This window comes from Chelonoidis abingdonii, chromosome 2 (assembly GCF_003597395.2).
Source record: "Chelonoidis abingdonii isolate Lonesome George chromosome 2, CheloAbing_2.0, whole genome shotgun sequence".
In the NCBI taxonomy this organism is placed as follows: domain Eukaryota; kingdom Metazoa; phylum Chordata; order Testudines; family Testudinidae; genus Chelonoidis; species Chelonoidis abingdonii.
Window position 1 is genome coordinate 139,925,285 of NC_133770.1, and position 27,354 is coordinate 139,952,638.

The 27,354-nt window shown below is 42.2% G+C and overlaps 1 protein-coding gene across 2 annotated transcripts in view; it reads left to right on the forward strand.

Annotated features, from left to right (window-relative positions):
• Window positions 1-20,925, forward strand: part of OTULINL (OTU deubiquitinase with linear linkage specificity like) — a 48,558-nt gene extending 27,633 nt beyond the window's left edge. Inside the window, exons 1-8 of one of the 2 annotated variants that reach the window (XM_032790865.2) lie at window positions 908-984; window positions 2,906-3,065; window positions 3,176-3,207; window positions 3,305-3,396; window positions 6,550-6,699; window positions 14,738-14,866; window positions 17,360-17,632; window positions 18,605-20,925. In XM_032790865.2, coding sequence (XP_032646756.1) covers window positions 978-984; window positions 2,906-3,065; window positions 3,176-3,207; window positions 3,305-3,396; window positions 6,550-6,699; window positions 14,738-14,866; window positions 17,360-17,632; window positions 18,605-18,784 — 1,023 coding nt within the window. In that variant the 5' untranslated portion in view covers window positions 908-977 and the 3' untranslated portion in view covers window positions 18,785-20,925. Of the gene's footprint in view, window positions 1-907; window positions 985-2,905; window positions 3,066-3,175; window positions 3,208-3,304; window positions 3,397-6,549; window positions 6,700-14,737; window positions 14,867-17,359; window positions 17,633-18,604 lie in introns of those variants that run through there. The other variant, XM_032790864.2, reaches the window with a different exon arrangement.
• The last annotated feature ends 6,429 nt before the right edge of the window (window positions 20,926-27,354 follow it).

Below are 27,354 nucleotides of genomic sequence, written 5' to 3' on the forward strand. Positions count from 1 at the left end.
GGTTTGTTCCAGTAGCCCACTTATCGTCAGATTGTCCTGGTTCCTCAACATCTGGCACGGACCTTGTTAATCCGGGCGACGTCCGAGCCGGCATGACTCTCCTAGTTCGTGTCACTCTCATATTTGAGGTAGGCAGGTGAAGCGTTAGGGGGTCTTTTTGCCCAAGGACCCTTATTGGAAAGTTGGGTACCAACCGGGAGTTGAACCCCGATCTCTCATATCAAAGGGCGGTCTCCCGTATCAAAGGGCGGCGCTCTTAACCACTACGCTATCCAGTCGCTATATATGTATATGTATATGTATGGTCACCATAAATAATGCAAAAAAAGACTTGACAAGTTGGTTTTTTCCTTTGCATCTTCTCTTGTTTTTGTTCTAATACGTGTGATTAATTTGCTATGGATATTTTAAGCTGGATCAACATTGAGTATGCTTTTACAATGATGGGAAAACTTAGACAACCGAATGTGCCAGATAATGAACAAGAGTTGTAAACTGTTACAAGGGACTAATATAGTTAACAGAAGCTTATATTATAAACTTGCTGATTTTTTTAAACTCATGGCTTCACCACAGAAATGGAGGAGGGATAAAATAAATCACTGTAACTCTATTAACCTCCCAGGATTTCCCCCTCAAACAATGTGTAAACCTCATACAATTAGTCATAATTTAGCTGCTTTGAAATTGTTTATTAAAAGTATCCCCATTTGTTTCCATAGATAATCAGTGCATAATCTATACATAGAGATGCCATAGGATATTCCCCAACTATCAAAATCTCTGGACCTTACAGAAAGAGCTAATGTTTTGTTATAGTTGTAGCCAGTGATAAATGTTTGCTGCAGCTCCTGGAAGACAATGCGTTTTGAAATGTTATACTGAATTTTGGATCTACTTTACTATGTATGGAGTGCACATTATAAAATTGTTCTTTATCCCTTCAAAAGCAGCTCTTCCAGGAGTAACCCCTTTTCATGTCAGGTGAGCAGGTGTTTACTATAGCACTGTGAATAAAAGGTAATAGGATATTTGTCTGTCTTCATGTGTTAAGCACATTCACAAGGCCAAAGTGTGTTGCTGCGTGTACCCTGTATGTGCTAAATCATTGAAGTGAGATGAAAAGTTCATTGGCAAATTTTCTTGATCTAGTACAATTAAGTTAATACAAATCAAGGTTGCTCACCTAATTGAGTAGTGGCTTCTCTTGGTCTGCTGATGTAACAGGGCTGATTCCCCTCTCTCATCCCCCTGCTGTCTGAGTTTGGGGTGCTAGCATACTCAGCCCAGATGGAATTGGCAGAAGGAGGAGTACTTTAAATCAGTCAACAGACCCTTTAAAACTCATTAGCTTCTTTTTCTTCCCAAATGGAAGAAAACATTTCAGTGCGTGATTCTAGACATGATCCTTGTTTCTACACAGCCTAAAAGTTATATCCTGTAGCAAAGCTTTTGAATGATAGCATAACACTAAGTTTCCAAAAGCCTCAATATTCTTTATATGTGCAATAGCTCACCTAAGAACTTGTGCACAATTGTGCATGTAATTACTAGGATTACATGGGCATACATCTGAATGATTCATGCACTCATGGTAGCTGTATGTGAATGGGCAAAATGAATTTGAACTTCTTACACATTTTGGAAAAATCAGTCCCAAAAGATTAAGTAAACTCACGATTGAAGGCAGAGGGACTGAACCTCAGCTGGTATAAATTAGCATAGGTCAATTGAAGTCAAGGAAGCTACTCTGATTTACATTGTTTGAGGATCTGGCCCACAATTCATATTGCAGAGGTAAGGCACTGACCAACACAGTACCTATAGAAAGAAATCAGTCGGCTCAGGAACTCAGCAGTGAATGGCCATTCCTCATGATTAAAGGAAGCCTTTTTTAAAGTCAGATGATGCTAAAAATTTTAAAAATGAAAACGCAAGGAAGTTGTGTCCTGTTGCTTTTTTTGTTGTTGTTGGTTAATGTTCATTATTACAGATATGTTGATCCTATGGTACAAATATGTTAATACTTGAAGCAGTTATTGGTAGAGCAATAGTTAATCATAAATTTTAGGAACGTACTAAGCCTAAGCCAGTGGCAAATTCACCAGTCAAGGAATGTAGAGTAAAGCACTTTACAGTTCATGTCCTTTTCTTCTTATTAACAAAAGATAAAAAGAAAAAATAATAGAGTATTAGAGCTGTCCTGCCTTCTCCCAGCTGGGGAATAAGCATTCATGCCTTTCCTGTAGCTATCCCCTAGACCTCCTGCTAGATCGTCAAGGTGGAACTTTCTTCAGAGTCATAAATTAATCTTTATCTTCCCCATGTTGAGCCAGGAATATTTCTTTGTGTGGTTTCCAGTCACGTGGTGCTAAATTGATCATTCTCCATATTATGCTCCATCTGGAGAGTACAACTCCCTTGGTCTTAAAGGTCCAGGCCTCGGAACAGGGCATTGCGATGGGTGCACATGCCCAAGAACCAGCAATCAGTTTTCAAAACATCTCGGTTTTCCTATTGCTGGTTTCCAGTGTTGCCAACTCTTACAATTTGATTGTGAGTCTCACAGTATTTGCTGTTTTTCTCAAAACACCATCTCCCGGATTCATGTGATTAGTTGAGAATCTCAGCTTTCATTAAAAAAGTATGTTCCTAGCCCTCGTTGTTGCAGAGAAAAGCTTTAAAGCATGACTCAAATGCACCCAAAAGGTTCAGAAAGCAGAGGATAACTAAAATGAGCACCCAGATTTATCATTTCTAAAAATCTTATAGGTTTTAAGCCAATATCATGGTTTTTGAGGACTGACTCATTTAGAATTTTTGGCAACATAAAGTCATTAGTAGAAGTTGTATACAGATAGTGTGAAACAGTGAGATATTGTTCACTTTTTAATTTTTGTTTCAGGGAGGAATGAAGTGCAGTCCTGGACGACAGCTGTCAACCAATCCTTACGTATTGTGTGGCAAAAAATAAAGAGACAACTAATATTAGTCATGTCTTTTCTCCTTGCTGCTCTCTGGTATTGTAGAAGGCTCTATGCATACTTAGCACAGCTGTTGAAATGGTATGTTTTTATTACGGTGCCTTTCATTTTCAATTGTATCTTTGTTTTTTCATTAAATATTTACTTTCTGCAAACTCTTTTTGACAGCTGTTTTGTCATTTGGATTTCAGGTGGAGTAGATATCTGCAGAGAAAATTCAGAAGTAAACTTTTTTATTACCAATCTGCATTATAACTTTCCTCCTTTTTAAATGCAAAAAAATAGATGTTTAACTAATCTGTGAATTAAATTTGGTTTAGAGAACCTCAGTGTACTGGCAGAAGTTGATCTGCTTGGTTATTGTGCAAGAGAATGGAAAGGAGAAACCAAGCAGGCCAAGCAGATGAAGGCGGTAAGAGTTTTTAAAGTTAAATCTATATATAAAATGTTTGAAAAAAATATTGAGCTTTGAAAAAAAGCATAAATTCCATCCAATTTTGATGTAAGCATATGTTATGAGCTGTGTGAGATCAAATGAATTTCAAAAAGGGGCAGCAGGAAGCTCTCCTTAGGTACACAGTTCTATATAGAGATGGGGTATAATTTCCAGCTAGGGTAGATGTACACCCACTAGCTTTGATTGAGTGAGCATGTGTACATCTATCTGAGCTGGACATTACACCTCCAGCTGCCGTGTAGATGTACCCTTATAGGCAAGAATTACTCAGAATGTGGACCAGATCCTCAGCACTGATGCATCCTCTTTGCACTGCTCTACCAGGAAAAACAAGCCAATGAGCTAGCCTAACAGGGCAGCTGGAGATTCCCTTGTCATGGAGGAATTCATGGCTGCCATAGAGCTAGAAGAGCTGGCCGCCCTTTGGTGTAGGGGTGTGCTGGGAGACATACTCTGGTATCATCAGGCCATCTGGTTGAAGTTAAAGTAGCTCTGAGCAGATCTAATTTTCACTGGGGACCAAACTAATTTCCCAGTACCTCTGGGGGAACACAAAGGTGGCATATAGCAACTTTTGTTTTCCTCAGCTCTGGGTCCTGATCTTGAGTGCAGGTTGGTCAGACTAGACTTGTCTTTAGTCCTTGAAGCAATGGACCTGATTCACTAGCACACACCCCTTTGTAGGAGGAATAGTAGTTGCAGACCTTCTAATTTCTAACTGCAAAGAAATTAAACTAAATTAATACAAAAGATGAACTGATTATTTCGATGAAACGAAAACAAAATGCAACCAAGTATATACTCAAGCACCTAAGCTCACCACAACTGTCCTAGCAGCACATGGTGGGGAGAAGTAATTTCTGCAATACTTTAGCGGGACTCAAGCAATGTTGGCAGCAAGTGTCAACATGTTGAATTACCCCCCCAAAACAAACTCAGCCTGATGCTACAAAACCAAAAAGAAAGAGGTATCCGTTCTCTTTTGTCCTTTCTTTAAACTGAACCACTGATCAAAGAAGAGAGGCAATGATATTTTACTGTTGGCCCACAATGACTCCTCCTATACCTGGTTTTATTTTATTGTAAAAAGTGAAAACAGGAGAGTTTTTGTAGCCTACAACAACATGTACACAATCTACCTGCAATAAATTTCAGATAATCATTTTATTATACAGCCAAATCTTTGGATTACACCTCAAGTATATTGACATAATGCTATTACAATTTGTTTTAGTAATCCATATATTAAAACCTCTTTGAAAACGTACTAGTCTGAAGAACTGGAATCAGTTTAATGACAAGTGATTATTTCTAGTGTTATCTTGTAGGAAGAAAAAAGGCTATTAAACACAAAACACCAAGATAATGTGGCTTTTAGTATAGTTAAAACCAAAACCCACAGCGTTGTGACTTCTCACCCTATCCTTAACTCACTCTGCAAAGGTTTGTGTGTGGAGTTTACTTACTGTAACAAATTGTTTCACATGCCTTAACTCTGACTTTTTTCAGGAAATGTGTAGATTTGAGCTAGGCACTTCCTGTAATTTCAACAAGGCTGCATTTAATATTTAATGAAGTGATACTGAGGGAAAACTTGTGCTGTTTGACCTTTTGCACAAGTATACCTGGGAATTTGACTATTAATAGCATTACTTCTGGAAATGTAGCAATGACCCTCTCGTCCCACTATTTAGAAAAGAGGTGGGGGGGGGGGGGAACAATCTAGCAACTAAAAACCTGGCAATATTGGCATGCTGCCAGTTCTTCGGGCTGCTTCTGATTCAGTTTGGAGGGAAAGGGAGTCTTTTTTTAAAATACATAACTGTGCTTTCCAGAATACTGGAACATAAGCATTTTGGCTTTGAAACGGTTATTCTTTATCATCCCTTTATTTTTCTAGCAACCAAAGAATTAGGCCAGAAATTTCAGTGGTCTCATCCTGGTTTGTAGTTTGCTGGCATAGTCAATTACAGGTTTAAATAATACAGTGAAGGTGCCAAACAGTATGTTTTATGAGCACAAATGCTTTTAGAAATTAGAAGCCATATTTGGCCATCACAGCGAGTCATGGGGATTTAGCCTAGTAATTGCCACTGATGTGAAGAGTTGTGGTTAAATCCCAGTCCCTGACTTTTTAAAATAGACTAGACACAATGTGTTGAATTAGTTTGCTCCACTGCAAACTGCTTGTCAGTAGTTATGATACTGTTGTATGCACTAATTTTTAATAAAATCTTCAGCAAATGAATAGTGAATGAATAAATAGTATCAGTAATGGGTAAAGAGACACAAGAAAGCACTTTCCAGAGATCACAGAGGGTGAAATAAATACTGGGGTTATTTTGTGCCATTTTGCATTTTGTGCCAGGTAGAGAATCAATTTAGTAATCCAGTGGCATAATTTTTGCGATGGAAGGGCTCCATCTGCTGTATATTGCTAGATACACAATTTTAGAAAAGAAAACAATATGGTATATGAACCTAACATCTGGATCCAAATTTTCTTTTTGAAATACTGGCATTGTCATATAAAGTTCTGCGCAGAAAAGTCGTGATCTTTTTCTCAGTCACCATGATGACAAATTCCTAGCACCTCTGAGTGCCTGCGGAGCAGATGTTCCTCAAAGATTAGGACTGTTAGTATTAGGCTGACAGCATCAGTGAATCCACAAAAATTCCCACATTAAACCTTTTTGGCCATAGCAGTTTGCTGTCTCCTGTTCACAATATATAAACTAGTAAACATCAGTTTCAAGTTAGAGAGATAGGATAAAAAATTACTAAAATTAAACACACAAACAGATGATCATAAAGATCATTATGGAAATTGGAGAAGTACAGTGTCCAGCCATGTATAGACATATTGAAACTGGTAAAAAGTGTATATATCTATAGTGAAATCAAATGTCTTTAGGCCTTCTACTTTCCCTTGTACTAGTGTTCATCAGCAGTAACTCCACTGAGGTCAGTAGTATTACTCCACTGAAAACAGAATTTTTATAGACCCTTAAGGACACATTGAAGTTAGCCTCAAAGCTAACTTGTCTCACTGGTTCATTCTAGGATTTAAGATACACGTTGTTTCCTGTTGTTTTGGCCTTTTTTTAGGCTTATGAAGAACTATTTTGGAGACACCATATTAAATATATACGACAAGTCAGAAGAGATAACTACTGTGCATTAAGAGCTGTGCTGTTTCAGGTATTCAGCCAGGGCATTTATTTTCCATCATGGATGAAGGAGAGAGACATTTTAAAGGTATGTTTCAGTTGCTGAAGCAAATACAATTTACATGTCCTTATATTATAGAAGGAGGATTTGATCCAGCAATAACTTCTCTAAAACTGCGTAGAGCATACAGGAGGGAGCAAGACGCATTAAGCACTATGCAAAAGTGGAAGAAGTATCAAGCCCATTGTGTTCCCTTATTCTTAAGAGTACAAGAATAAATGAAGGGGGATGGGTGGCTATAATATCATGTCTGAGGGGGCATAGGTATAAGGACTATTTCTATCATGCTAATAAGGCATAATAATCTGTGTGGTCCCATTTTAAGCCTTATGCCTGCCACTGGACAGGAATTATTATTTGCATTGGGGGTGCTTAGAGACCGCAGTCTGGGATGAGGGTCCCATTGTGCTCTTTACTGGCTGGTTGTCTATTGAAAATGCCACAAAAGTTCTTACGAAGCTGAGAGTCAACAGAGCTTTACCATTAGCTAAAGTGGTTGGTGACTGGGGGTTTCTTTTTGCATGCTTTTCTTTTTTTGTAGTGCACTTCAGGCTATATATGCACTTTGTGAGCCTGGGACCAGAGAATTCTTGCTAGCAGTGTCTGTTCAGTCCATGCATGTGCTCTGCACCGAGGAGAAGGGGCTGCTGGACCGCTGCCCTCTCAGTTCCTCCTCACTCCTTGGAGTCTGGGATAGAGCCATAGATCACTGCATCCTTTCAGCCTTTACCTGTAAATAGTTCAGCTTAGTATATTTTGTGCCGTTGTTGGGCACCCCTTGGGTAGTGCAATGATCCTCCCTTCTCCTCCTGCCCCCCCCTCCCCCCCGCTTCACTCTGGTGCAGGGAGAATATGCCAAAGGCTTCAAGAGCTTTGTGGACTTCCAAGGGGACTTCCCAGGAAATGACAGTCATGACTGTTTTTGGACCATCTGGGGAAAGGCCTTGTCCCTACCAAGTGCAGAACTTGTAGGTCATTTCCATGGCGGATGAGGCAGTCCAGAGAGATCTGCCTCATGATGTTTCTCAGGGATAGGTCCATGAGGGCAGCTCCAGACTCTGACCCCCTGTACGTTGGCGTGAGGAAGGTAGGAGTGTGGCTTTGGCTGGTTCCAGGCCCCTCCTTCCACTTCCCAATCCCCCATTGGCTCCGAAAGATTTGGGTGAGAAGACCTGGGATTGCTGTTGCTGTCCAGAGACCACCCAGTTATACTGACATGCCAGTCGATACCAGCCTGTACCCATCGCTGAGCTGGTGTCAAGCCAGACTTTTGCCCATACTGTCGACTAAAAGAGACAAGGCTTCACCAACTCCTGGTACTGAGCGATCCCCCGCTGTCCTCAGATTCAAAATCCTTTGACTCTGGAGATACCAGGAACAGGAGGCCTGTCCCCAAACTACTCCCCAAGGAGGGTTAAGACCAGATAAGGTCTTCCAGGCCTTGCTCAAGAAGGGGGTGGAGACCCTGCACATCTCCCTAGAAGAGGTCCCAGGGGCTCTGCATAGACTGCTGGACATTCTGCACAACGTGGGCCCAAGCAGGGTGGAGCTGCCAATTAACAAGGCCATCCTCGAGCCAAGTAAGACACTGCCAGATGCTGGCCACCATTCCCGTGGTGTCCAGGTGGGCAGAGGAGGCAGATTTCATGCCCACAAAGGGGTCAAAATACCTTTTTTTCCCCACTTAGCCCCCAGCTTGCTGGTGGTGACAGTAGCAACGGAGTGCAGTAGGCAACAGCTGCCAGATCTATGCATCACAAAAAGGCGGCTAAGAGAAGTTTGGGAGGGAAGAGTACTCTTGACCTTCCCTACAGTTTTGGATTCTGACCTGCCAGCTGCTGATGGCCAAGTATGACTTAAACATCTACAATAGGCTCATCAAATTCATCAAGAAGGTACCTCTGGACAATAGGGAGCAGTTTCAGGTCTTAATCAGTGAGAGAAAGCTGGTGTCCAGATCCACCCTCGTGACAGCCCTAAATGTGGCAGACACTGTGGCAAAGTCCGTGTCTATGGCAGCGGCAATGAGACATTAGTTGTGAGTCTCTTCATCAGGGATACAAAAGGATATTCAATTAATGATGGAGGACCTTCCATTCAAGAGTAACAAACTGTTTAGCATGAGGATGGATGAGTCCCACCATTCACTAAAGGACTCCTGAGCCATGCTCAGTTTGGTTGGCATTTACACACTCGTTATGAAGCACAAGTCCACCAAGCCACAATTCAGGCTAAGGCCGCCCAAGCCAGTGTGGTAGCACCAGTGGCAGTATGAACTGCCCTGCAAGTGCCAGATGAAGCAGAGGAGGAGTGCCCAGGAGCAATCATCCTTCATGTCCATCACACTCTCAAATCAGTGTTTTGTTGGGACTCTTGAGAGCCAGGCACCAACCAGACCAATGGATTTAGGCTTCTTCCCTGTTTCTTCCTCAACTTTTGAAGTGTGGCTGCCCTAGGACCTACCAATCTGGAGAAAGACACAACAGACAGGTGGGTACTAGAGGTCATCTTGGGATATACCATCCAGTTTTTGTCACTCTCCAATCTCAAACCCCCCTTCTCCATCCTCTTTCATGGACAACTTTCACAAGCTGGTTCTTGAGCAGGAGGTGGAGGCCCTCCTGCAATGAGGGGTGATAGAACCAATGCCCCTGACAGCAAAGGGAAAGAGTTTCTGTTTAAAGTATTTCCTCATCCCCAAGAAGATAGAGGCATAGGGGAACGGAGACCTACCTTGGGCCTCAGGGAGCTAAACAAGTTTATCTGCAGCCTGAAGTTCAGGATGGTCACCTTGGTTTCAATTATTCCCTCACTAGATCTTGGAGCTTGGTTCATGGCTTTCGATCTCTATTTCCACATAAACATCCACCCACCACACAGGAGATTCTTGAAGTTTGTTGCTGGGCATCAGCACTTCCATTACTGGGCACTTCCTCAGCCCCACTGAAAGTTCGAAAAGGTATTCACCATGGTACTGCTGGTGGTAGCAGTGCTCTGTCCCTGGTAGGGGCCAGTAGTGTACCCCACTTGGACGATTGGCCCCTCAACAGGCAACCTTGCCAGGAGGCGCAGGTGTCTGGTCACACTCCTGGGTGTGTTCAAAAGACTGGGTCTCAGGGTGAACTTGGACAAGTTCACTGTGGAACTGACACTGGCTACAGGGGTGCAGCCAGATCCAGTGTCATATTTGCCAGACAATCGCTTTGTACCTGCAGGCGTGGCTACGGATGGTGTCCACGCAGTCTGAACTTGATAGTCTCCATTCCCTGAAGGGTTGTAGACTGCTTTGGCCAGTGTGAAGACAGGAGAAAGATGTGTGCCTGGATGTCCTGTTCTGTTACCTGCTATTGACTAGGACTATGACCACAGACACCTCTTTCAGGCAGAGGAGGTCACATGGAGGGGCAGATGGACCAAGGAATGTGGTCCCCTCAGGGGTGAATTTTCTACATCAGTGTGCTGGAGGGTGAAGGGTGGTTTGGCTGACCAAGCATGTCCTCCCTTGCATTTGGGGCTAGTTGGTACAGGTGATATCAGACAACATAACAGTGCTCTGTTACATCAGCAAGTAGGGAGGTGCATGGTCCTCACATCTCTGCGTGGAGACCATCCATGTCTGGAATGGGTGCATACCTCTGACCATTGCCCTGAGCAGTCCATCTGCCAGGGTTTCAGAACACCCTGGCTGACTCCTTTAGCAGACACTTGTTCAGCAAGAATGAGTGGGAGTTTCATGGCCTGAGTCTGCAGGTGGTGTTTCCAGAATGGGTTCACCTAATAACAGGCTTGTTTGTGTCAGATCTCAACAAGAAGTGCAGGGAGTTCTGCTCCACAGAGGGGTTGCAGCTCAGGCTCACTGGGTGACATTTTCCTCATGTGATGCTTGGAGGCTCGGAAGTATGTGTTTCCCCTGATCCCTCTGTGACCACAGGTACTTAAGAAAGATCAGGCAGGACAAGCTGCAAGTCATTCTCAAGGCATTGGGGTGGCCTTGTCAGTACTTGCAACAGAGTATGGGGTACACTTCTTTGCTCGGGATCCTCTCCACTTCCCTTGGTGTGAGAACTCTTGATGCAGGACAATGGGAGGACTCGCCAACCCATCCTGCTGTCCCTGAGGGTGTGGTATTTGGATAGATGTTGAGCCTAAAGAGAGTTGGTTTGACTGACATGCAGACCTTACAGAGTAGTTGTAGGAAAACTCTACCAGGAGGTGCTACACTACAAAATGGAAGAGGTTTGTGATGTAGTATGATCAACTGGGAATTTCTCTCTTGCATTCAGGGGTGCCAGGCATGTTGGACTACCTGTTACCTTCTAAATCCTCAGGGCTGTCCCTCAGCTCTCTGAGGGTCCATGTGGCAGCCATCAGTGCATTCCAGCTGACAGTGGGCAGCTGCACTGTTCTCTCAAACCCGTTTACATCCCAGTTCCTGCAGGCTTCAGTTAGGGACTTCCCTCCAGTGATGGAGCCTGTGGCAGCCTGAGACTTAAAATTGGTCTTATTCAGTCTGAGGGGGTTACTGTTTGAGCCACTGGCATCATGCTCCCTACAGCACCTTTCCATGAAGGTGGATTCTCTGGTCACTATAATGTCAGACAAGAAGGGACACTAGGGGTGCTCATGGCAGATCCCCCATACAATATAACACAAGGAGAAGGTGTCCATGAGACTACATGTGAGGTTCAACTTTCACATCAACCAAAGCATCCAGTCACCTGTTATCTCCCCCAAGCCGCACGCCACAAGGGAAGAGGCAAAGTGGCACTTCTGGGATGCACCTAGAGCTCTTGCTTTTTACCTGTAGAGGACAAAGAAGTTCTAGAAGTCACCTAGACTCTTCGTCTCATTTGCAGAGAGGATGATGGGAGAGGCCGTTTTCACCAGAGGCTGTCAAAGTGGATCTCAGGCTGCACGGTACTCTGATACAAGCTGAATGAGATCCCTTTTGAGGGCAGTATAAGAACACATTCGACAAGAACCCAGGCAGCTTGGATAGTCTCACTCAAGAATCATTATAAGCAGCAGAGTCCTGTGGCACCTTATAGGCTAACAGATGTATTGGAGCATGAGCTTTTGTGGGTGAATACCCACTTTGTCGGATGCATGTAGTGGAAATTTACAGAGGCAGGTATAAATATGCAAGCAGGAATCAGGCTAGAGATAACGAGGTTAGTTCAATCAGGGAGGATGGGGCCCTGTTCTAGCAGTTGAGGTGTGAACACCAAGGGAAGAGAAACTGCTTTTGTAGTTGACTAGCCATTCAGTCTTTGTTTAATCCTGAGCTGATGGAGTCAAATTTGCAGATGAACTGAAGCTCAGCAGTTCCTCTTTGAAGTCTGGTCCTGAAGTTTTTTTGCTGCAGGATGGCTACCTTTAAATCTGCTATTGTGTGTCCAGGGAGATTGAAGTGCTTTCTTTCCTACAGGTTTTTATATATTGCCATTCCTAATATCTGATTGTGTCCATTTTATCCTTTCCTTAGAGACTGTTCAGTTTGGCCGATGTACATAGCAGGGGGCATTGCTGGCATATGATGGCGTATATTACGTTGGTGACGTGCAGGTGGAATGAACCGGTGATGGTGTGGCTGATCTAGTTAGTCCTGTGATGTGTTGCTGGTGTAGATATGTGGCAGAGTTGGCATCGAGGTTTGTTGCTGGATTGGTTCCTGAGTTAGAGTTAGAGTTACTATGGTGCGGTGTGTAGTTACTGGGAGAATATGCTTCAGGTTGGCGGTTGTCTGTGGGAGAGGACTGGCCTGCCACCCAAGGCCTGTGAAAGTGAAGGATCATTGTCCAGGATGGATTGTAGATCCCTGATGCGTTGGGGACGTTTTAGCTGAGGACTGTATGTGATGGCCAGTGGAGTTCTATTGGTTTTTCTTGGGTGTTGTCTTGCAGTAGGAGGTTCTGGTACAGTTCTGGCTCTGTGATCGGTTTCCTTATTCCTCGTGCGGGTATTGTAGTTTTGAGAATGCTTGGTGAGATTTTGTAGGTGTTGGTCTCTGTCTGAGGGGTTAGAGCAGATGCCGTTTGTACCTCAGTGCTTGGCTATAGACAATGGATCGTGTAGTGTGTCCGGGATGGAAGCTGGAGGCATGAAGGTAGGAAGACAGTTGGTGGGTTTTTGGTATAGGGTGATGTTAATGTGATATCACTTATTTGCACCATGGTGTCTAGGAAGTGGACCTCCCAGGTAGAATTGGTCCAGGCTGAGGTTGATGGTGGGTGGAAGTTGTTGAAATCCTGATGGAATTTTCCAGAGTCTTCTTCCCATTGGTCCAGATGATGAAGATGTTCATCAATGTAGCGTAGGTAGAGAAGGAGTGAGTGGACGAGAGCTGAGAAGTGGTGTTCCAGGTCGGTCATAAAATATTACATATTGTGGGGCCATGCGGTGCCCATAGCGGTGCCACTGATCTGGAGAGATATTATATTGTCATCACATTTGAAATAGTTGTGTTGTGAGGATAAAGTCACAGAGGTCAGCAACCAGTTGTGCTGTGGCATCATCAGGATAACTGTTCCTGACAGCTTGTATTCCATTCTGTTGTGTGGGATGTTTGTGGTAGAGAGCCTCTACATCCATGTGGCTAGGTGGTGTTTCTGGAAGGTCACCAATGCTTTGTATTCCTCTAGGAAATCAGTGGTGTCACGGAGATAGCTGGGAGGTGCTGGGTGGCTAGGGTCTGAGTAGAGAGTCCAACATATCCAGACAGTCCTTAGTGTGAGAATGCCAATGCCCAAGATGATGGGGCATCCAAGATTTCCGGTTTTGTGGATCTCTTGGTAGTAGATAGAATAATCCCAGTCAGAGCTCTCAGGGTATGTTGATTTTGTCGGTGTTAGTTTAGGAGTGTCCTGAGTAGATGTTTGCAGTTTTTAATGTATTCCTCAGTGGGATCTGAGGGAAGTGGCTGTTAGAATTTGGTATTGGAGAGTTGTCTGGCAGCCTCCTTTTCGGTAGTCAGACCTCTTCATGATGACACAGACACCCTCCTTTATCAGCCTCTTTGATTATAATGTCAGGATCATTGACATCGACAGAGCAGCGACTGAAGGCTTGGTACACATCTCTGTGAGGCACCATGCTCTGGTGCAAAGCATCTGACTTGGATGCTTCCTGGGCTAGGTCAGTCCTGGCATTCTGTAGTGATACAAGGCTGTGGGCATCCACCTTCTTGGGAGGGACTCTTGTTGTAAATCATCTGAGGTGCACCATACAAATGACAAATACTACGCAGAAGAGGAAGATTACTCACTTGTAGTAACTGGAGTTCTCTGAAATGCTGTTATATGTCGTGTACCACTCATCCTCTATTCCCACTGCCTCGAATCCATTGTGGAACCTTGCGGTGGAGAAGGACCTGAGATGGGAGTGTCCAGCTGCCCATTTTATACCCCCTCGGTTTGAGAGCATAATTGAGGAGAGTGGGCAATGCACAGTCTGCGCAAACACCACTAGGAAGAATTCTCTGGTTCTGGGTGGATAGGGCAGCTCATGAGCACCTGAAGTGCACTACGCATTCAATACATCTTTCCTGGGTGCTGGCTGGTGAGTCTTGCCCACATGCTCAGGTTTTAGTGATCGCCATATTTGGGTTCGGGAAGGAATTTTCTCCAGGGCGATTGCAGGGGCCCTGGAGCGTTTTTTCCTCGCTTCTCACTTGCAGCATGTGGGGCCATGGGTCACTTGCTGGTGGATTCTCTGCAGCTTGAGGTCTTCAAACCACAATTTTGAGGACTTCAATAACTCAGTCATGGGTTAGGGGTTGTTATAAAAGTGGATGGGTAAGGTTCTGTGGCCTGCTTTGTGCAGGAGGTCAGACTGGATGATCATATTGGTCCCTTCTGACCTACGAGTCTATGAGTCTATCTCATAGACTCTCCAGTTATCACAAGGTAAGTAATCTTTCTTTTTTTAAAACTGTGGGCTTGGTTTTAATCTTATTCAGGATGTGGTTTATCATTTAAAACATACCTTCTCTATACTTAAATTAATTACAATAGTATATTCTGCTTATTGTTACAATAGTGATCTCTCCCCTATTATATTTTTACAGCTCCCCGAAAAGCTTCTATATTCACAAGGCTGCAACTGGATTCAGCAATATAGTTTTGGACCAGAAAGATACACAGGCGCCAATGTATTTGGAAAATTACGTAAATGTATTGAAACATTAAAGACACAGGTGAATATTTAGGAAATGGAAAAAAAATGTTAGAAGGGGGGAATGAGACTGAAAAGGGAAACCATTTACTGTCACAGAAGTATTGGCTTTCTGCTCAAAACATTGCTCCTGTGCAATCTGTCAGATGTTACTGGTATGTACTGGATTTAAATGTGGGCATAAGTATGTCCTTGTAGCTGTTGGTCCTCACTATTTAGGTCTTTACATGTTCATTTTTAATTCTATGGTATATCTTTTTGTCTTTACCAGCAAATTATCTTATATCTTTCGAGACCCTGTTGTCGCTTGTACAGGGATGACTACACCTCTGTCCCCGTTCAGATCTCAGAGAGCATCCACGTCAGGGCTTGTTGGTCTCTTTGCCTGACAGAAGCTTGTGATTTTGGGTTCTTATTACACTACTTATCATAGAATCATAGAAGTGTTGGACTGGAAGGGACCTTGGTAGGCCATCTAGTCCAGTTCCCTGCACTCAAGGCAGGACTACCTAATAACTAGACCATTCTTGACAGGTGTTTGTCTAACTTGTTCTTAAAAGCCTCCAGTGATGGAGATTCCACAATCTCCCTGGGCCATTTGTTCCAGTGTTTAACCACCCTGACAGGAATTTTTTCTTACTGTCCAACCTAAACTTCCCTTGCTACCATTAAGCCCATTGCTTCTTGTTCTGTCCTCAGAGGTTAAGGAGAATAATTCTGTCATCCTCCTCCTAACAACCTTTTATGTACTTGAAAACTAGTATCATGTTTCCCTTCAGCCTTCTCTTCTCCAGACTAAAGAAACCCTATTTTTTCAATCTTTCCTCATGGTCCATGTTTTCTAGACCTTTAATCATTTTTGTTGTGCTCCTTTGGACTTTCTCCAATTTGTTCACATCTTTCCTGAAACGAGGCGCCCAGAATTGGACACAATATATCAGTGCCGAGTGGAGCAGAAGAATTACTTCTCGTGTCTTGCTTACAACACTCCTGCCATTTCCACATTTTCTGTTATAGTCTTTCCCTCCTCATTGAGGAATGGGCTTATCCTGTCCTTGGTTTTCATCTTGCTCCTAATGTATTTGTAGAATGTTTTCTTGTTACCCTTTATGTCTCTAGCTAGTTTGATCTTGTTTTGTGCCTTGGCCTTTCTAATTTTGTCCCTACATACTTGTGTTGTTTGTTTATATTTGTCCTTTGTAATTTGACCTAGTTTCCACTTTTTGTAGGACTCTTTTTTGTTACAGATCATTGAAGGTTTCCTGGTTAAGCCAGGGTGGTCTCTTCCCATATTTCTTATCTTTCCTACGCAGTGCGATAGTTTGCTCTTGTGCCCTTAAAAAGGTATCTTTGAAAAACTGCCAGCTCTTTTGAACTGTTTCTCCCCTTAGACTTGTTTCCCATGGAATCTTACCTACCAATTGCCTGAGTTTGCTAAAGTCTGCCTTCTTGAAATTCATTGTCTTTATTGTGCTGTTTTTCCTCCTAACATTCCTTAGAATCATGAACGCTATCATTTCATGATCATTTTCACCCAGGTTGCCTTCCACTTTCAAATTCTCAACTGGTTCCTTCGTATTTGTCTAAATCAAATCTAAAACAGCGTCTCTTCTAGTAGCTTTATCCATCTTCTGAAAAAAATTTTTTGTCTCCAATGAATTCCAAGAACTTGTTGGGTAATTTTTTCTCTGTTGTGTTATTTTCCCAACAGATGTTGGCCTATTATAGACCTCCATCATGACATCAAGCTTGTTTTTTACTGTTTTTATCCTTACCCAGAGACTTTCCACAAGTCTGTCTCTTATCTCCATCTCAGCACAGTCCAAGTGTGTACATCTTAGATATACAAGGCAACACCTCCTCCCTTTTATCCCAACTGGGTCTCAGACACCTGTGTTTCTTTTCTTTGAGAACCTGTGATCAATGATACAGTGACCAACAGCCTTTTAAAAGCAAAGTATACAATTAGAATTAAGCATTGGAGCGGAGAAGAGTTTAAAACAACAAATAGCCTGTCTTACCCAACTTGCTGCAATTCCATAATGGCAATTTAGGCACATCTGTTTTCAGGGATGCACTTGTCCCTGTGAATGTTTTTTCAGTCTGGTTTCACTCTACATTCCATAATGTCCTTTTAAATGCTGACAAAGTTCTTTATTAATCAGTTTTGGTCTTTTGACCCTCCTGATCAAATCAACTTCATAGACTCAATGAGGGATCGAGCCTCAAAACTAATAATTCTGGTATTGTCCCTTTGTTTTTTTTAATGGAAACTATTTTTGGACAAAGATTAAACAAAGAATAATCACTGGGTATCAATAACCATTATCATAACTGAAGTAAAAATAAATGGAAGAACTGAATGGCTTTTAGACATTGGCAATGGAACTCAAAATCTTTCATGTTACTATTTTGAATCCACCCGAGGTTGTTAGTTACAAAAAAATAAACACAAAAAACATTTATTAGTGATGAGTTAAGCAGCTGATTTGAATTTCTTGTATATGCTTCGTAGTGGACTGAAATAAGTGGTGTTAAAGATCACGACGAAAGAGGAAACATGTGCAATATCCTTTTCTCTGATGAAAGCAAGGAACATAAGCTGTATGAGGCTATAAAATTCATCATGCTTTACCAAGTTGTGGAAGCCTATGAACAGATGAAGAATGAGCAGAAACGTGTACCCATCCTTTTTAGCCTCCTTTTTGCTCGTGATACGTCATCTGACCCTTTGAGTTTCATGATGAATCATCTGAATTCCATAGGGGACACCGGTGGTCTGGAGCAGGTAATGGTGTGAATAAAAAATAAGTTCTAGCAGTCTGTGTTTTCTGAAGGATTAGGGTTTGGGAATACTTTTGAGTTCTTATTCATTGACTTGATGTTCCTAGTATACTTTAATACTAGGGCTGGGTGAAAAATGCATTGTTTTTAGCGCACCTAAGCTGTTTGCAAATTCAGGTAGAATTTGGTGAACAGTTTCAGCCAGACATAAACTGCAAGACAGAGTTTGGAAATATCAAATCATTTTGTTTTGACCTTTTAAAATGAACTGTTTTGATGTTTTCTGAACAAAATGTCATTTCTAATTAACATTTTCTAAACAGTTTGACCCGAAATAATTTTTCTTTTTCTTTTCAGTGAGAAAAAAACAAAAAAACTTAGTTTTGGTTTGACACTGATTTTTTTTTTCCCCCCAGTTCAGTCATCGATTCAAAAAATCAGCTGTTTGCTGAGCTCTATTTAATACATCATCCACAATAGAATTATTTTGTTGGGAAGAAAAAAATCAATTTTGTTCGTAGAGGAAAATGAAGTTAAAAGCCCCCCCCCCCTTTAAGTTTCTCCAGAATAAAATGTCTTGGGGAATTATTTATACAAATTACGAATAGCAGTGATATCACTGATATGTAAAATAACATGATTTTTAGATGACAATACCCTGCATGTTCGAACTATTTCACCTTTTGCACCTGTTTTTTTTTGTTTTTTTTTTTTAATAGACACTTTCCAGATAGGCCACTTTAGAAAGTATATTTGCCCGTCTGAGAGAGATCTCCTTTGGGTACTTATCAGCTCTGGTTGTAGGAAATTCCCGCAGTTGTAATTCCTAATCCACTCTTCTTATCACACAAGTAAACAAGTTAAATGACTTACACTAAACATCAGAGCGTGATTAAAGTGTGGGATGTCCCCCCCCCCCGCCAGTTTCCTTCTTATAAATTTATAAACAAATGTTTACATATTTTTCCCCCCTTAGGTTGAAATGTTTCTTCTTGGATATTTACTTGAAGTAAAGATAAGAGTCTACAGACTGTATAAGTTTAACACTGAAGAGTTCCAAGTAAACTATCCAGAGGAGTATCACAGGGACTGGCAGGAAGTCTCTCTTCTGACTGAGGATGACCATCACTATCACATCCCCATTATTAGAATATAAGACTGATTTCTAACCATGCAGCAGAAGGAGTGACCATCTCCAGTAAATTGTCACCTTTAAGCCAAGTCCTTTGCCGGCAACAGTAGGATTACAAGTAACTCAAAATAATGACGATAGGACACACAGGTTTCTTATGTTAACTTCTTGCTTGCTTGTACTGACACACAACACCTGTGATCTGCTTCAGAAAAACACAAAACACATAATCATACAATCAGGACAAACTGGCATATTAGGGTTCTCAAATTAAAAAAAATACGGTAAATCACCTGTGAGAAGACATTATCACTAGTAGTTGATAGTCACTCGTTGAGCTAAGCCCAAAACACGTGTTGTGCATAAACTTACAATACCAAATGATACCTATTCTTTGTGTAAGAAGGGTGCTTCAGCCACTGACTTGGGAGAGAAGCAAAGACAATAATAAAAATAAATAACTTGCAATGTAGCTTTGCTAAATACATCCTCTTCCCCCTGCCCTCCCCCCTCCCTTCTTTTTGAAAGGCTCAGATTTTAATGTTCCTTATCAAACGTATGGAAAGGATTTTATTTGCAAATGGTGTGAGAAGGCTGTGCACTTCAGTGCATTTATAAATACTGGCTTGTCACAAAAATTTTAACTTTCTGGACATTATATACATTTAGCAGGACTCACATTTCCTAAGCTTTTTTGTAGATACGATTTTATACCTTTGAGTTACTTTCCTTAATGTTGACATCAAGGTTACTTCTAGTTTTTGAGAGTCTTAAGAAGTATCCAGTATAACAAGCAAATTGTCTTAGTGTGGTGAAATAGCAGTTCCCACCTATGTTCATTAAAAAGATGACTACTAGGAAGGAAGGGAAGCGCCAGACACATTAAAAAAGCAAGTATCGCTGTCTTGCATAGGAAGCTTTACACATTCCCATCGTTCTAAGAAACTGAACTGCAGTTCCACCATTTTATAAAATTAGGAAGCTTAACTTTAATGAAAATTAAAGTGATAACAGTTTAGCAATATGTTTATTTGTGGCAAATGAACATTATCCTACATAAGGCTGCAAGTTTGTCATAGAGGTCACGAAAGTCTCAGATTCTGTGACTTTGCGGGATCTCCATGACTTCTGCAGCCGCAGTGTCAGGGAGGGAGGGAGGGCTCTGGATGGCATTTTCCTCAGGGGCTTCCCAGAAGCAGTGACATTCCTCAGCTCCTACATGGAGGTATGGCCAGGCAGCTCTGTGCGCTGCCTGCACCTGCAAACACCACCGCCTGTCCAAAGGGAGCTGCGGAGCTGCCTGGCCAGACTTCTGCCTAGGAGCTGAGGTGGGGGGGGATGTTGCCACTTCTGGGGAGGCGTGGAGCCAGGTAGGGAGACTGCCAGCCCCGCCAGTCCCCTCCAGCACCAATGGGGGTCCTGGGTCACATGCCGCCACTCGCCCGCCAGCATCAGTGCGGGTTCTGGGCTGTGTGCCGCCTCCAACCCGCCTCCCCAGCACCAACGGTGCCCCCCGGGCCGCTCCCTGCAGCACCTCTAGAACTCCCGGACCACCCCGCCATATTTAGTCTGGGTATATAGTACAAGTCATGGACAGGTCACGTGCAATTAATTTTTATTTACTGTCCATGACCTGTCCATGACTTTTACTAAAAATACCATGACTAAAACGTAGCCTTAATCATAAGCTTAAAATTATTTGAGTCACTTTTCTAATAAGATTATATATAAAGAGAAGAGTTTTTAATAAGAAACAAACAATTTTCCTTTAAATAATGTTGAAATCATCTCCAACGACACATGTAGTGTTTCACTTGTTCTCACAGGAGATAATTTACCAGAATGAAGTGGTGAATCAGGTCCTCAGGAGCCAAACCAATTATATATGCTTTGAGTACACAGAGCCTGAGCTATTCCTTTCTTTAATGAAAAGCGACCTTTTCCCCTTATATTTCTTTGCATATATGTATATATATTTATAAAGCAAACATGGATTTGGTGAGTACTGTAAGTGTTTTGTTTCCTGAAAGTTTTATTGGATTGGATGGTTTGTTCAATAATTTGTAGTCTTTAATTAAAACTGTTTGATACATAATTGTTTTCATCTTCCCAAAACCACATTTCTGATTATATTTTATTTATTAAAAAAACCTTTTTTTCCTGAATTCAACATGTTGCTCTTCTGTTTTGGTTCTGTTCTGTGTGGAAGTTTAAAAATTGCTGATAGTAGCATACTGCTCTTATTTACTGAATACCAACAGTGTATTCACTGCTTTACTTATGTAAACAGACATGGCTCAGACCCCAGTAAGATTATAATACAGTTTCCATGCAGACAAATATGTGTACACAAAGTGCGTTTCTGCAGAAGTATTTGCTATATTTTTATGAGTACTTAAAAAGTTTATCATCTATGGTATCTAGACACAATAATTATCATGACTAGCAATATACAAAGTACTATAACTGAAAAAATGAATTCTGAAAAAATTACATTACTTTTGTTCTATTTATTTTGACTACAAGTCTTTCCAAGAATGTTGTTAAAAAACAGTCCTCTTACGCTAAAGTGCTTGGGCCCCATTGAACAGTTTAGAAAACAAGGTAGGATAAAAATAAAATCAGTTAAAGTATAGCTACAATGCTGGCAATTCCTTAGTACTATAGAACCTGTGGAACAGTCTTCAATATTTTTATTAAATAGAGATTAATGGCTAATATTGCAAATACCCAGTTACCCATTGACTTAAAACAAGCTGGCTGTACCATTAAGAGCTGGCTTGAGCAGGATTGCAGATGCTGGGAAGAATAAGAAGCAGCAAGAAGGTCCTTCAGATAGTTGGAGCCAAGTCTGTAAGAAGCCTGTGATGCAAAAGTAGCAGGGGTGTTCTCCATTGCCTTGCCAACCTGTGGACTTGGGCCTGCATTTTACTCTTTGGGATACTTGGAGCAGCACCTGGAATATTTCACTTATTCCTCCATCTTTCTGATGAAATTCAGAAATTCCAGCATTTTTGCCAGAGGAGCTGGCAGCTTCCAGGAGCAGGATTTATTTGGCTTGTGCAACTAAACTTCACTACTTGTGTTCGTCATGTCACTTCCTTGAATCCTAGGTTAATGGGGCAGTAGTCCTGGGTTGCATGCACATGTCCCAGTCCACATTTTACAGTCTTTCAAACTGGGAGCTGTGGGTGTATGTCACATACCTGCTACTAGTTGTGAACCCTATATAGGAAATTGGATATAAGGGTTTCTGCCTCTTAGCGTAAGTTTGCACTGCAGCTGCTATGCATGTCCAGCTCTGCCTCAGCTCCCTAATTTCCACACTGAAACCCCTGAACCGCATGTCTCGAGGCAAGTAGATCTCAAGATGGCTAGCTACAGAAGAAGATTGAGAGGTGACTTGATTATGGCCTATAGATACCTTCATGGAGAGAAGATAATGAGTACCAAAGTGCGCTTCATTCTAGCTAAAAGGCACAAGAAGAACCAACAGCTGCCAGCTGAAGCCAGAGAAATTCCAATTAGAAGTAGAGCATACATTTTTAATAGTAAGGGTGATTGGAACAAATTACCGAGGGAAGAGGTGAATTCTCTTTTCCTGATGGCCTCACATCACACCTGGTTGTCTTTTTGGAAGGTGTGTTTTAGTGAAACACAAGCTATTGGGCTTAATATGGGAATAAGTGTGTGAAATTTCATGGCCTGTGAAATAGAGGCCTGATTAGAAGATCTAATGGCCACACAATCTATGAATCTATGAAAAACTCAGTGTAGGGTAAGGAACAGACTCTGCTGTTTAGCCTGCTTGCTCCCCAGAATCAATAGTTCAAACATTCCACTGGGCTGGCTAGGGGCAGACATCAGCCGTGCAAGGCAGAGGTGGGTGTGGCAGTGACTTCACAAGGGCTTTTGGCAAGAACTCAATCTATTGGGCAAAGGTGGTGAGGAGGCTGTGACCTCACAGAGCTCCCTTGACATCAGCCAGGCAGGACAGGGATGCAGGGTAGGGGAACCTCAGAGACCCCAATAGCCTTGCTGCAGGAAGCCTCCTTCTCGCCGTCCCTCCTTGAGGACTAAGAGGATTTGTGGTCATGCACCTGAGTGCTAAGGAGGAGCTTCTTTGGGGATTTTCTTCTTTCCGTGTTGATTTTCTAGAAAACAGACATCACCTGTGTAGAAAGTAAGAGTCTCAGTGAGGTTGGGAACCTGTTCAGTCTGATCCAGACATTGCCAGCCGAGCTCTAGGCTCAGAAAATACTGGTTAAGTTGGCAGAAAAATGTCCCACATAGGCCTCTTTCCCTTAGTAACTGGCTCAAAATGTAATTGTAAATAAGGAATTATTGTCGAGTGGGTGTCTTTCTAGTAGGGTCCCCATGGGCGGCCGGTGACCTGGCCACCCGGGGAGGCTAACCCCCAGCTCCTCCCCTTGTGCCTGAGGCCCTTCCCCTTCTGCCTCCCCCTCTCCCGCAGGAGCCCAAAGCACCTAAATGATCAGAGTGGTTCCTTCTGGCCTTGGGATTTATGAATCTGTGACTCACTGGGGGTGTCTGGAATTTGTTCTTTTTTGCTTCCTTCTTTCTCCTTCCCTCTTATCTCCTCTTTTCTTTTTTCATTTCTCTCTGCTGCTCTTCTTCCTGAGGAGGGTGAGGCTGTGCTCCAGCCATCATTGTAGGAGGTCCTCACAAAAGAGGTGGGGCTGGAATACTGCTCTGAAAGATCTACACCAGAGTGATCTCCTATGGTGATTACTGCTGTCTTTTGGCCATCTGTTGAGAATGCTCAGCCTCCAGTCCCTGAGAGTCTCCACACTGATTGGCCGAGTTTGGGGTTATTGCTGAATGAATAGGGAGAAGACTCAGGTCATTGTTGGCTGAGTGCAGTGAGGCCTAACGCTCAATTCAATGGCATTTCTTTGTCTCTCTGTAATGCCATAATTTTTGAAGACCACATCCAATTGATTCCAAAATTTCAGGGAATTTCTAGGCATCAATGGGAAAACCACCACAAAAGCCAGGTTTCCACACCATGCTCCTTAAATTGGTTCTGTGAGTTCAGAGGCATTGTGACTTTAGAGTTAACTCAGCTAGTCAGTGCTAACTCTCTGCAGGTGATTTGCATAATTCAAACCCATTGGTTAAAAGGAATCCGCAAATGAACTTGCAGGTTTCAATGGGAGAGATTACCGAGGCAGGCAGCAGGTTTAGGGTTTATGCTTAGGGTTATTGGAGTGAGTGATGAGTGGCTGAGTTACCTCTGATGTCACAATGTTACTGCTCGGGCTCCTCTGCCTGCCGCTTCACATGGGCAGTGACTGTCAGGGGGAAGTTTTGTTGATCTGAAACTTATAAAACAAGAAGACCAGAAGAGGCATGGCTTAGATGATTTGTCAATAAAATGTAGGTTTTGTGTCAGTATCCTGTGCAATTGCTACTGGTTCAGGGACAGACACAGCATTTCTGCTCCTCTCTCCACCTGTTAGCTGGGCCTACATAAATAAAAAAGGGTCCGACCCTCTTTTAAAACTGAGGAAATAATACACAACAAATGATTGATACGATGACTTTTGCTGCCTTCTCTCCTTTAATTGAATATGAGCAGTTTGATTCTCATGAATTAAGTAGTTCTTCTAAAATCAAGGTGAATAAAAATTAATGGTTGTTTCAAACCAAAACCCCAAAACCCCCAAAGGGGGACTTTTTAAAATATTTAAATGGGATTTTTTAAATGTAAATTAAAAGAAAATTTATTTTTTGAAAAACAAAGCAATTGGAGATTAAATTTGAAAGTATGACAACCTATATTAAGGCCTAAAATTGCTTTAAACTAATTTAAATTAAATAAAAACATTAAGAAGTCCATGTTTACTGCCAAGTTTCAAAGGAAGTCAAACCACTGAACAGTTGGAAGTCATTGGCTAAGCGCCTGGGTCCAGAGTTTTCCTGAAATGTTAAGCCAGATTTTGGCAGCAATAGCCTCTTCTGCAGGTGCAGAAAGAGTATTTTCTTCATTTCAGTTGATGCAGCTAGTTCAGTTCAATGACTAATTCATTCCGATTTAAGAAACTGACTGGGAGTTGAAAAAGCAGGAAAGCTTCTTTTACTCTTCTAATCTATGAGTAAACACTAGACTGGAGGGAATGTGAGCAACTAGTTCTAAAATCTTGAAGGACATTTTAACCAGAATAATCAGTTCAATTTGCTAGCTAGAGATACTTGCTTACGTCAGTTAGTTTTCAATTAAAAATATGTTTCAAACAACTTTTTTTTGTTTTTATGCATCCTGCACATCCAGAAAGTCAACATGTGTTAATGGTCACCTATTCATGAGACTCAACCTTTCATTAGGAAAATAACTAAAAAGTTCAAATGCAAAAAAACCATTCTGAATGAAATCAATTTATCCTGATCTCTAGTGTCTGGGATTCTGGGCCTAAAAGGCCAGACTGAGACCCTCATTGGCTAGGACTAGCGAGGGACCCAGTAACAAACTCTAGTCCTGTTAGCATCCAAGCCTCTAACACCAAGGAACAATTGAAGGTAGAGGGAGACAGAGGGGCACTGACAATTTCTAACCCTTGATTGCAAACACAGAGATGTGTAACTGGCTTTGGATGGGGGACAAATAGGAAATCAGTCAGGATTCTTGTCCCAAACAATAATCACCCATTATCCTGTTGAGCTCAAAGGGCTCTGACACTCCTGACCTGATCATGTCTCTCTACTGCTAGGAGTTAGAGAAATTTCTCCACCCCCATCATAAAGGGGGGGAAAATGAGGTAAAGAGAACGGAAGTGACCTATCCATGGTGTCACAGCACAGTCGTGGCAGAGCTAGAAAAAGAAGCTTTCGGAGAAAAGTTTTAAATGCAAAATATTTTTGCTAAAACAACTGATTTCTTAACCAAGGAAGTGTTATGTGTAGTTAGTGAACTGAACTGATGAGTTCTGGTCACCATGTCCTTCTAGATTCACGAACTAGTAGAGCTCAGCCCCTCACACCTAATTTTTATACATAAGTAGGAGGAGGAAAACAAGATTGCCTGCTTTGTCAATGCCCAATGGATTTCTTAAATTTCAACAAATTAGTCATTGAACTGAACTTTTTGAATAAACTGAAAGGAAGAAAATATTCTCTGCACCTTCTAAGGAAGCTACTGCTGTCCAAAGCTGTGTTAGCATTTCAGCAATCTTTGGTGCCAGGGGCTTAGCCGTCACTTCAGTGGTTTGACTGTCTTAAAAACCTAGCAATGAACATGCTCCGCTTAATGTTATTTTTCTCTTCTTTTTAAACTATTTTCATAAATTTAGCCCTTAACAGAGGTTGTCAATTTCAAATTTAATTTTAAGAAGATTATTTTTAATAAACAAACCCATGGTTAATTTAATTACAAATCCAGTTTATATTTTAAAAATAATCTATTTTTATCTACCCAGATGGGTATGGAAAGGCTTCTTAGCTCATCTCCTGACCCAGGAAGGGCTGATCCTCCTCAATCCAAACTGTAGCATGGGCTCCTCTCTCTCTACTGGGCTTAACTGAAAGCCAAGATCCAAACATTCCTCGTTCTAGGAATTTGGTTCTGACCTTTGATGGTCCAGTACTCCATAACACTTACATAGTGGCTTTTCCTGGGTAAATCTCACAGCACTTTACAATAGTAGGTAAGTATAAGATCTCCATTTTACTGCTGGGGTCTGAAACACAGAGAGGGGGAATGGTTTGCCCAAGGTCCCATAACTCAACAGAAAAACCACCAAGGAAAGCCAGGAGTGATCAGCATCCCAGAGGGTCTCCCCGTCTGCAACAAAGTCCATCAGTCATCAGAACTCCCCAGTGATCCTCCTCAAAGGCTCCCAATCAGCTGGAGAGTAGAAGGTACTGGGTCTCACGTCCGTATATTGTGTCTACTGTGCCTAGAAATAGTAGGGAAAGGTTTCTGTATTTGGGTATTGTTTGTTGTTTTCGCAAATATCGAGAGAGGTTTTGTGGGTCTGAGCTTCAAGCTCCTAAACCAATCACTGATTCACCGTTTGTTTATGCTCGTGTTTCTCCCCCTATTTTACCCAGTTTCTGTACCTTTATCCTTAATATGCTTGCCTTTGTTTGTACTATATTCCCTTGTCTTCAGGTTATTTTCACTGCACCACATAGGGAAGGAGGAACACACCTATTGTCAGCTAATCTAACTGGTGACAGACAGGGAAGAGAGGTGAGTCTGCCCTTCTGAGAAAAGGGGTTTTCCTTTTCTATTTCCTCCTCCTCTGTCATTTCTAGAGTTTTCCCTTTTGAAGCATTACCTTATTCCCCTTGAGGTAATACTGGGCAGCATGTTTCTTGCAGGGTGTTCTCCAGAGCCATCTCCAGTACGGCGGAAACCCAGCAATACAGCTCCCAGCCCTTCCCTTATAGGAGACTGTTCCCCACGCTGAGAGTCTCTTGGGGGTCAGACCCTGCCAGCTGCTGAACACCCACAACCCCAATCAGCGGGAACTGAGGGGGACTCATGCCTCATTAATTGGGACCTTGTGAAGTTTAGCTGGGGATGAGTTCCCAGGGCAAGCTCAGAGGCCTTCCCGGATTCTGTTCTTTCT